This window comes from Amphiprion ocellaris, chromosome 18 (assembly GCF_022539595.1).
Source record: "Amphiprion ocellaris isolate individual 3 ecotype Okinawa chromosome 18, ASM2253959v1, whole genome shotgun sequence".
Classification (NCBI taxonomy): domain Eukaryota; kingdom Metazoa; phylum Chordata; class Actinopteri; family Pomacentridae; genus Amphiprion; species Amphiprion ocellaris.
This window is the reverse complement of record NC_072783.1, coordinates 14,321,447-14,333,471: the sequence shown is the minus strand read 5'-3', so window position 1 is coordinate 14,333,471 and position 12,025 is coordinate 14,321,447. Positions and strand designations below refer to the sequence as shown.

Genomic DNA, 12,025 nt, shown 5'->3' with positions numbered 1-12,025 from the left:
ACCTCCTCCTGGATTCTTGCAATACAACCACATAGCATTCCTAATGCTTCTTTAAAAAATGTCCTTTTACATCATTGTAAGATTTGGGTGTGGACTACAACTGAAAGGAGAGCATGACACCACATTAAGGACCTTGTAAGTACATTTTCCAGTGCGTTACTGAATAGACAGACTGACAGAGGATGAAATGACTGAAAAGCAATGTCCAAAATGACCTCACAAAGATCCAAGTGAAATTGAAATGTCAAAAAAATGGCATGGAATAAGTGTGTTTAATATGACCAATAAGACACTGCTGAATATTATTTTATGTTACTTTTTTCTCCGCAATGTAGGAAAAATACCAAACAGTGACCCCAAAACTGAGATACATACTGAACTGAATTTTCTGTATAGTCACACCCCTAAAATACTGATTAGATGGATTAATGGTATTTATCCATCCATTATTTCAGTCAATCAAGTGCCATGCCATTCAGTGTAGGCGATTATTTCTCTACATCAAACCCTATCTTTTGCTTTCTGAATTGTGACTATTTCTCGTTCCATATGTAGCCATGATGTCAGTCCGTCATTTTCATACTCTGTCTGCCTCGTCCTCTCTTCCCATCAATTTTTTCCACTTGTGACAATATATTCCAGGGTCTCTTTCCTTATATGTCCAAAAAAATATTACTTGCCACTTCCTAATTTTGTTCAATAGTATATAATTTGTGTTTAGTAATTATAAAACATCTTCATTGCTTATTCTGGCCGTAAAAGATATGTGTAGCATGCGTCTGTAAAACCACATCTCTGCTGCAGTGATTTTATTTGGCATTGTCCATTATCCATTATCTATACACCGCTTAATCCTCTGTAGGGTCACAGGGGCTGGGGAGTGGTCTATCCCAGTTGACTTAGGGTGAAGGCAAGCAATCACACTGTCATTCACACCTATGGACAATTTAGAATCACCAATTGACCTCAACATGTTTTTGGAGTGAAAACCCACGCATACACACACTCTAAGAAATTTCCCTGTAAATTTACAGTAAAGAGCTGGCAGCAAAAGTTGCCAGCAGCGCACTGTTATTTTACAGTAATCCTACCGTATTCTACAACAACAGTTTATTACTGTAAAAAATATTACGGTATTATGCTGTTTAGAGAGCTATTTCCTGAGGCTTTCAAAATGAAAGCCCCAGGAAATAGCATAGCATAGAAATGGCTCAGACAAGAGATGACTTTTCAACATTTAGCTTTTATTAAAGCCAACTCTGTATCAAACATAGTCCAAAAACTGACTTATTTAACGCATTAAATTTTAGTAACATACAATCATTTCCTCATGCTGAACAGGTTCCCAGGTTCTAGTTCAGGTACACTGAGTTTGGTTTCCATTTTTCCTGAACTGTAACAAAAGATACCTATATATCACTTAAATTATCTAACTACTGCATTGAACACATTTAGCAATTAACAAATTCCAAGAAATTGAAGTCTTGTAAAATAAAATCTATAAAAACACTTAATGATGTTTAACAGGTTGTCAACAATCTGTTTAAAAATTGCATATCACATTTCAGGTACCCTGCCTTCAGAATCAGTCTTTCATAACTCTTGATCATGTCCAATAAACAACCTAGTCAAGGAACAAACCTGGAACTGAAGTATTTTATACTGAACCCAACACAATACTGAGACCTGTTACCTTAAAATGACAACATGAACATCTGGTTGCAGACTGGGCTTTTCCTTTTGTGAAAGTGAAGTCCTGTGTGGAGAGGTGTTGTGGGTTTACATGAAGTCCCACTCAGAGTCCATCAGTCTTTTTATAAAGGAGGCTACATGTGGATTTACAGTAGATGCCTTTTTCTGGAACAGCTTCCCAGACCTTTCGAACATCACCTTCTCCTGGCTGCCCTTTGTTCCCCTCAGGGTTGATTACCAAGAAAGCACCTACAACGAAATGACAAAGAAAGAATATATTAGGTGTGTAGGCAAAGATCCCTTACACTTAATATGGAACTCTGCCACATTAATCAAAAAAAAAACATACAAACAAAAATAAACAGGAAACTCAAATTATTAAGCAAAACAGAGGCTTCCACTTAAAACAGCTATTTAGTTCAATACACATTTAAATCTAATTTTTGCAGCTGTTTTGATAACAGATCAGTGGAGCATCACATTGGATATTTGATGGAAAATTACTCGAAAGACAGAGATAGATAACTTAACCTAGTTGGATCTGGTTGCTTAGAAATTCATTTTCCTGGTCTGGTTTAAAAGAAAGAGCCAAAGTTTTGTCCATTCTGCAGCCAAAGGGGAGCATGCTAGCTAGCTAGCTGCTAGCTAACAGTCTGGAAAACATTAGCATTCGTGCTAGCGACTCGTAGCTAACACCAAGCAGTAACTAACTGGTTATGTTTATGTTACTGTCACAGAATAAAACACAAAATAGACTGACAGAATTAAAAGTAAGGTTGACTTTTTAATAATCACAGTTACCTTGTTAAGTGAACCGGAGCAGGATGGATCAGCTACAGGTGGTCCCTGCAGGTCTGAGCCGGGCCGAAAATCGTTGTCCTCAATTCTTCCTTTTCTCCCAGTTCTTCCCTCAGTAATGAGTAAAATCACTGATACATACTGTTTTAAACTTATTTCGTCACTTTTTTGTGTTGGCTGTTTGCTAAATGTGGTGATGTGCAGGAAGATTTGCCGAGACGAGTTACGGTCGGACTGCGCCAACAGTCACACTCAAATAAACCCAAACCAGAAAAATACTGTAATCTGCTGTAAGATTGTATGGTAGCTTGCTGTTAATATTTTGTTCTTTAAAAACACGTGAATTTACAGTATTCAGCTGTATTTACAAAGAACGGTATATTACTGTACAAAATATGCTGTATTTTTACAGCAATTTGTTACAGTGCAGGGTGAATATGCAAATTCCACACAGAACAATCCCAGGCCCAGGCCAGGACATGAACCGAGGATCTCCTAGCTGTGAGACAACTGTGCTAACAACCGAGCCAACATGCCCAACTGTAATTATGCTTAATGTAAATAGCAATGCCAGCAGTGTCTTGCAATGGATTACCCAGATTAAATTCACAGCAAATAATCTTGTCACAGATGCACTATTCTTATCTACTGCATGCATTTAAAATGAATTTCACATTCAATCACTCCTCTTTTACTTTCTCCCCACAACTAACAAGATTCTACAAGTGAATTTGGCTGTACTTTCAAAGCAAAAAAAAAAAAAAAAATGGATGTGGAATAACAGATGTGATTAGATTTTCCATCGTGAGATCTGAAGAAGAAGAAGAGGCAGAAGCAAAAACCTGTTGCTGCTTGAGTGTCGGTATCTGGAAAAAAGCCGTATTAGGTCAGCTCTCTGAGCCCTGACGTCCAGTTTACCTGTCAAACTGTGCAGTTTGTCAGCAGGAAAATCAGACAGGGAAATGTGGTGTCATGTTTCTTAAGTGTGTGTTGGTAAAAGCCAGGGTGGCTCAGTAAGATGTAAAAAAAATAAAAAATAAAAAGTAAGATGTAGAACATGTATATTAAGGACTTGTCTCCTGACACACCTGAACTTCCTTTACCTGTAGTCAGTTTGAACACACAATACACTAACCTGTCACTGCGGGATTTACCATCACAATCAACATCGATCTGCACACTGAGGCCTGAAAAAGCAAAGGAGGATAAATGTGACACATCAATGGTTCACCTTTAACATGATCACAGGGCTCAGCCTCTTAAGCTGTCGCTATTGTTGATGCTGTACAAATTAAATGGTGCCTTTGTCGCAGTGCAATCCCTCTCTGTGAGATGAATGCAGCTTAGACTTGAGCAAAGTTTTCATGTTTTGACTTGAAGCTCAGAGCTTGTTTCTGCATTTCCCGTCCCTGTAAAACAAACTTTCTGCCTGTCCATCTGATTCACAGCTGTGTATAAACTGTTCATATTTTGACATTTATCATTTGTCCAAGACAATGCTTCAGCAACAGCTTGGTCCTCTGATTCCTGATTGGTCTGAGTGAAGGTAACTGGGGTTTAAACCCATGATCTCCTTTCCTCTCTTTAATTTGAACAGCTGTTTACCTTCTCAGCACCTATTTACATCTACAGGAGGTTCAGATGCTACCCCAGTTACTGCACACATGATTCAGACATGTAATAAGCCAAACTATTTCACAAAAAAGGATTGAAAACCTTATTATTGGACCTTTAAAATGCACTTTTATTCAAACATTTCATCTCCAGAGGCAGAGCTGCCATGTAGGAAGAAATCTCCTCACTGGCTGAAGTATGAACAGTCAGAGAGTGACTCTCCAGTGATTTTCCAGTGTGAGTTAGTCTAGCTGCCAGCTTGGAGAACAGAATACAGATGATGGTCTACTTAGTTTCAGTAGCCAGAAAAATAGCCTTCGGAAAAGTTGTAACATTCAATTTTAAATGAGTTGGTTCTTGCTTTTTGGTATTTTTTTGGAGCACTTCTAATATTAATAACCTTAGATAGAAATACACAGACCAGTGACCAGCAAAATGTTTTGCAATTAATTTTTAAGGTCATAAGAGTCATAAAAGTTTTTCAGTGGCATCAGCTACCGCAGTGCGAACCTGGAGGTACCCTAAAAAGGACCACTACATCCTGGCTGCAGAAAATCCCTGACTTCAACTGACTCCTATTCAGGGAAATACATAAGTAATTTAAATGAGTCTAAATTCAGGACCAGTAACAACTGTAACAGTAACAGCTGGTGGTTATTTTGAAAATTATAACAGTTGGAGATTTTGATCTGTTGTGTTAGTTAGTCCAGGTGTGGCGTGTGGGAGATTTTACAAGGTCCCAGCTTCAAACAGAAAACACTGATAACCTGCAATTCTGAGCTTTACATTTGGCAACATTCATCTTTTGTACAGTCCTTGCTGGAAACTCCTCCCATAAGGGCGGCCTTCATTTAATGCCCAACTTAACAGCAGAATTTTTTTTTAGATATTATTCAGTCATTTCAATTGTATTGAGGCTTAAAGTTATACCTAATTAAGGCCATGGCTGCTTTGAGTGATACGTGGGTGCTATAATTGGACAGTCCATCTTCCAGAGATGTTTGTATGACCTGACTCAGCTCCACACATGCTCCAACTCTTGGCTCATTTTTGGATTACCCAGGAGTTAGAGGGAGACAAGTACTGCCAAGAGAGCAACAGCTGGAGCCAGAACACTGAGCCTCAAAACCGCCGTGCAGGAAAGAGTTTAACATTTTGAAAAATACACTCTTGTGTGAGCAAAATTAGATGACTAACATTACTCAGATATGTGCACTAGTAACAGACGTGACAGCAGGATAATGCTAGCCTAGCAAGTTAGCAAACAGATCAGAGACTGAGGCAAAGAAGCAGCTCGGCTCGGCAAGAAATTCCCTTCATTCAAAATTGTATTTGTTTTGAACTCTATGGTAAAAAATTTGTCATATCAAAGTTTGCCAAAGATCCATTCATCCATTATCTATACACCTCTTTATCCTCATTAGGGGTGTGGGGGGCTGGAGTCTATCCCAGTGGACCTACGGTGAAAGCAGGGGACACCCTGGTCACCAGTCTGTCACAGGGACACATACAGAGTCAAACAAGCACACTCATGTTCACACCGTTGGACAATTTCGAATCACCAATTAACAGCACATTTTTGAACTGTGGGAGGAAGCTAGAGAACCAGGTGAGAACCCATGTTGCACTGGGAGAACATGCAAACTCCACACAGAAAGATCCCAGAACAAGATTCGAACCCAGGACTGTCTAGCTGTGAGGCGCCACCGGCCTGTCCAGTTTGTCAAAGATGATTTCGGAAATTTTGTGCAGATTTATTTTGCACCTGTACTGAACTGTTCCACTGTGATTTAGCTTGGAAATGTTGAAATTTTAAATGCTGGTGCGACAGAGACACAACTCAACTGCCATCTGTCAACTTAACAAGAATGAATTAAAAATAAACATGACTATAAAACAATACACTTCTAATACTCAAAATGGCTGTAAAACACAACAGGTTAGCTGTTACATTTTTAAAATAAACTTTTAATCATTTACATTTGTGATCATCTCCAGTCAGAGATGCTTGCACTCAAAATCAATTCAGACAAATGACATAATCTAGTTTGGGACAATGTTAGTAACTCTAGTTAGTCTAATTCATATGCTGTATATAAAGATGAAAATTCTCTGTGACTTAATTCACAGGTTTTGGGAGAAGTCGTTTTAAAGCTCTGTGTGGTGGCTCCGACTGTTGTCATCTTGGCAGTGCCTGACTCCTCTTAACTCATGGCTAATCCAAATAGGCGCAAAGAGGTGGAGTGTGAGTGGAGCTGAGGCAGGTTGCACAACATCTTTGTCCTGTGTACTGCCCTGTGATGGTAGGTACCTGTCACAGCAGCCCTTAATTATACATAACTTTTAAACTTGGATGCAGTTTAAACGATGAGATGTATAAAAACTCGTACAGCTGTCATAGACATGGAACTTAGCTACAAAGACCAAAACTGTTGTTTGTTCTTGGGTGTAAACACCTAACTTCTGCTGTAAAAGTAAGCATTTTACCATGGAAGTATTTGGGGAATGACTCACTTTTGAAGTCAGCCTCAAGTGGACATTTGAGGACTGGCAGTGTTTGGCATTTCAGTGTCTATTTAATTTTTCCATCCTGAAAGAAGCTGCTTGGTCAAAGGCAATATGAATTGTGTCGTACAGATATTGTATTTTTTTTCTCAAACACTTCACAACCAACCTATGTATTATCTACAAAAGTAAATCTAAAAGTTACTGTTCTGGAATTAAACAACTGTCTCACCAACTTTGAAAATTGCACAAGTTACACGAGCATGTCTGCATCAACAGCTGCTGCTACTTTTCCTGCCTGTATGTGACGCAGATTAACGCGTTACTCTAGGTCCACAACTGAGGTGTGAGACTGCTGATCCTGCAGCTCTCTGGTTGGATGATATCGATTGGAGCCGGTTTTCAGTACATCACATGAGTCACAGTGTGTATTAACTTTCTGTGGCTGCAGGCGAGCGGCATTTCTACCATACAGACTCCAGCGTGTAAACTGCTCCCAGATGAATGGACTGCAGGGTGAAGCCTGGCCTCTGGCTGAACTCTGGATCCAGGTCACAGAGGAAGGCACAGCCAGCCTTTGATCACTGAAGCACCTCTCAGTTCACTTACACTCATGGGGTTGACTGACTGCAGGTCAGGTGCAATAATACCCACTTATAAATCATATCAATGACACTATTGTTGTCATGTAATTACAGTGGTGGGATAAATGTTGACATTATAAAGGCAGCACAGAGTTTTTGCTCTTTTCGCTGCCAACTGTAATGCTGACAGGGCTTGATTGACATTCCTGACATAGTTGGACCACAGCAGAAACAGATTATAGACAACATGACTGTAGTTACACTGAACTGAATAGACCCAAACATAGTATTATCAGGAGATCAACAAGACTCCTTTCAATTTAGCACCATTTAAGATGAAACACACAGAAAGGTGAAAAGTTTTCTCTCTGGCCCATATGTTGCATCATGAAGGAAGAAAACTATACAGCTTTTCATGTCTTTGTTGGCAGAGCCGGCTGTGTGTACACGTGTGTACAACATGTATGTGGGTGTGAAAATACAGACAGAGACAAGAACAAGAGGTCAGACCGGCATTCCATCTGCTGAAAGAGCCTTAGGGTCTATGTCACGCAGTCACATATTATCAGTGATGGCCAAGATACTCGAAAACAGGGCACCCGTATAGCTCAATGGGTTAAGTGGGCAACCAGTGTACGGGGGCTGGTCCACAACGCAGCGGCTTCAATTCCCGCGCACGGCCCTTTGCTTGCATGTCTTCCCTCCTTTCCTGTCTCTCTCCACTGCACCTATCACTAAAAGGCAAAAAAAAAAAAACTTTGAAAAAAAAGATACTTGAAAACAGTAATTGGTTGCTCATTGGACATGGATTGTCAGCAAAATGCAAAACCAGGTGGCTCTTAAATGTAGTTTTACCTGTGTCTAGCGTTAGTATCTCCCACATGCTCTAAGTTAAAGAGTACAGGACCAGTCTCAGCAGAGAACTGGTATTAACCGTCCATGTAGTATTCACTCTTGATAAGAGAATGAATCCAGATAGTAAAATTATTTTGCCCCAGTTCTGGACTCTTTCATCTGGTCCACATACTGCAGGGAATAATGGTCCACTCCTGGCTGCCAAATGTCAGCCATATGTGGGCCACAGCTTAACCAAATCTCAGATACAAGGTCTCCAAATAAAACAGCTCTATCATGTAACCAGTTTATTCTTTTAATATCAGTGACAGCAGGTTAATGTATTTTCCCGTTTAAATTTTTAAAATTTAAATGTAATAGTTTTTAAATTGTATTAGGTTAATTTCTGTGTAAATACATACGCATGCCTCATATGTGAAAGCCAAATGAGCACAATTGTTGGTCCTTTAAGCTTTGTCATCATGGGGACCTCAGGCTGGTCTTTCATTGGTTGCTTCCCAGAGGAAAACTTCCATCCAACTATTATCTATACGCTGCACAATCCTCATTAGGGTCGCAGGGGGCTGGAGTCTAGCCCAGTTGATTTAGTGACAACATGCAAACTCCATGCAGAAAGATCCTGGGAAAGCAGGGATGCGAACTGGGGATCCTCTAGCTAAGGTGAAAGTGCTAACCACCAAGCCACTGCACAGCCCTCAAGAAGAAAACTTCCAGACTGAAAAGTGAAGTCAACACAGACGTGCCAAAAACTATAGTTTTACAAATGGCCACTTGAGGCTGGCTTCAAAAGCGAGTCTTTCCCTATATATATATATCCCTAGTTATATTGCCCAGTTTTACAGCAGGAATAAACATGCTTACACCCTGGTGCAAAAGACAATTTTGGTCTCCATAGCTAATTTCTCCATTCATGACTGCTGTATGACAGTTGAATTTTTATATGACTTATCCATTTAAATTGTATTACAATTTAAAGCATTGGATAGTTAAGTGAAAGACCGCTTTGTGTGACATATGGAAAATCAGTTCCACTCATGCACACTTCTTTGCTCATTTTTGGATAAGCTGAGAGTTAGGATGAGTCAGGCACTGAAATGATGGCTGGAGACACCACACTGAGCTTCAAAACTACTATCCAGGAAGCCTTTGGGTGATGTCATGGAGGGTTTGTCCATCTTTATATACAGACAATGGTTGCTTAACATTCTCACACTTACACTGGAATTATTTAGCTCTAGTCTTGGATAACGCAGTCTTTCTCATTTATACTCGTACACTGAGTTTAAAGATGGATGACATTAAGCTCCTCAGACGTGCAGCCAAACTATCTTTATTGCTCCAAGTTGGCTAGTTGCCAGCCCCCTCCACGTTAGCCCCACTAAAAAAAAAAAAAAAAAAAAAAAAAAATCGAAGAACGCATTAAATATTTTTTTCGATATATTTTCCGTGTCCTGTTTTCTTATCACATTGATGTTTATTAAAGTATTCATTTATCAAATTTTCTGTTTAGTCTGAATTTAATTAAGATATATTAATCTTATACTGTATATGAGATAGACTAATCAAATTTGGCATTACTTTTAGTGGAATACCAATCTGAAGCCCCAAATTTGTAATTCAGCAGTCGCCATCTTGGTCTAGTTCTATACAATCAAACTTTTCTTTGCAACCAGAGGACCCGCCCTCTGCTGGTCATCTTTCAACCATCATGATATTAACTGATGGTTATTAGATGCTGCAAAAACTGTATCTGTGTATGACAGCTGCTGTGCATAAAGTAGTCTATGTGGGTCACTGATTTAACAAGTATCTTCTGAGAATCTGAGCGCAGTGAATGGTTTAAATGATTGAGTGAGTCTGACAAGAGAGTCAATAGAACAATTGATTTGATTGTGTTTGAGTGGCTAGAATGCATGCTAGGTGCTGATAGGCTCATGTTGAAACTTCAGCATAACAGACTAGCTGTCTCCCACTACTTCAGGTCTTTGTGCTAAACTGGACTAATCTCCTCCTGGCTCCAGATCAATACTTAGCATACAAACATGAGAGTGGTATTAATCATCTTATCTTTCCAAAATGTCAAACTATATCTGTCTTTTTAAAGGGTTGTAGTTGATGTCCTCTTAGCTGTACCTTAAATCTGTGTGCAAACAAATGACATTGACTGTTTTAGTGTCTTCAGGCTTTCTGATGCTTGTCTGTTTGCATTCCTCTGAAATGTGTGTGTGCATGTAAGCGGGAACAACTAGTGTATGACAGTAACATGACACCATTTCAAACTGATTCACTAATAGCTAAAACTACAACAGTTACACTCATCCAGAAATATGGTAAACCGAGATGTACAACGCTTGAAGCAACATACCATATGTCATAAGTGATACTACACACTCAGACGCCCCCTGCTGAACTAAGCAGCACTTTTTTCTAGAGGTGTGGGCCTGCATTGAGGCAGAGCGCTGCAACAAGTAGAAGAGCACAGTGACAGACAGAAAACAGACTTAAGACAGAATATAAGACGGTGTCAGAGGAGGAGAGGCAGGTTTCTTACATGTGCCAGAGATCTGCTGTGCAGAGCGATGGTGGGTCTGTACTGGTGGAAGTCAGTCTGGATCACACACACTCTCTTCTCCATCCTCACAGCTCACAGCCACCCATACTGCTTCACCCGACTGGGCTCTGGGGAGGAAGTGAAGCTTGTGCATGTGTGTGTAGTCTCTTCAAGCTGTGGGAGTGTGTGCGAGAGTGTGTTGCGTCTGCTACCTGACCCTGAGGAGCAGGACGGAGAGAGGGAGGGAGGAAGGGAGGGAACGTGCAAAAAAAAGTATGAACAAGCTTGAACATCCCACCCTCCAAACCCACACACTTCTCCTCCCTCCTCCCTGCCTAAAGCCATACCAGCTTCTGACAGCACACTGGGAGACAGACAGCCGGCCTCCAGCATAGCAATGTGCAACGTGCACACTTCATCTCAAAAAAAGCGCATTCCTGCGTAGAGGAATAATGCTCTAAAGGGGACAAATTTGCAAATATAACATCCATCCATCCATCCATTATCTATACACCGCTTAATCCTCACTAGGGTCGCGGGGGGGGCTGGAGCCTATCCCAGCTGACTCGGGCGAAGGCAGGGGACACCCTAGACAGGTCGCCAGTCTGTCGCAGGGCCACATACAGAGACAAACAATCACTCTCACATTCACACCTACAGGCAATTTAGAATGATCAATTAACCTCAGCATATTTTTGGACTGTGGGAGGAAGCCGGAGTACCCGGAGAGAACCCACGCATGCACAGGGAGAACATGCAAACTCCATGCAGAAAGATCCCGGGAAAGCTGGGACACAAACCAGGGATCTTCTCGCTGCAAGGCGAAAGTGCTAACCACTACACCACTGTGCAGCCCGCAAATATAACATGCTATTTGTATTTATATTCAAAAAATAAGCAACACACCACCTCGTTTAAGCATCCGACACCAGTTTTTTTTTTTAAACAAATTTTAGTGATATATACAAAGTTGCATACACTATATTGCCAAAAGTATTCGCTCACCTGCCTTGATTCGCATATGAACGTAAGTGACATCCCATTCCTAATCCCTTCTATTCAGAAGCACATTTGTGAGGTCACACACTGATGTTGTCCAGTTGTCCAGTGGCAGCGTGCTTTACACCACTGCATCCCACGCTTTGCATTGCACTTGGTGATGTATGGCTTGGATGCAGCTGCTCGGCCATGGAAAACCACTCCATGAAGCGCTCTGCGCACTGTTCTTGAGCTAATCTGAAGGCCACATGAAGTTTGAAGGTCTGTAGCGATTGGCTCTGCAGAAAGTTGGCAACCTCTTGGCACTATGTGCCTCAGCATCTGCTGACCCTGCTCTGTCAGTTTACGTGGCCTACCACTTCGTGGCTGAGTTGCTGTCGTTCCCACACACTTCCAGTTTCTTATAATACAGCTGACAGTTGACTGT

General features: G+C 40.7%; 1 protein-coding gene across 2 annotated transcripts in view; it reads right to left on the bottom strand.

Annotated features, from left to right (window-relative positions):
• Nucleotides 1-12,025, bottom strand: part of LOC111586083 (putative uncharacterized protein MYH16) — a 139,855-nt gene that overhangs the window by 121,145 nt on the left and 6,685 nt on the right. Inside the window, exon 1 of one of the 2 annotated variants that reach the window (XM_055004770.1) lies at nucleotides 10,600-10,791. The exons of the other annotated variant lie outside the window; for it this stretch is intronic. Within the exon in view, the coding sequence (XP_054860745.1) occupies nucleotides 10,600-10,683 (84 nt within the window). The 5' untranslated portion in view covers nucleotides 10,684-10,791. Of the gene's footprint in view, nucleotides 1-10,599; nucleotides 10,792-12,025 lie in introns of those variants that run through there. 2 annotated transcript variants of the gene reach the window in all.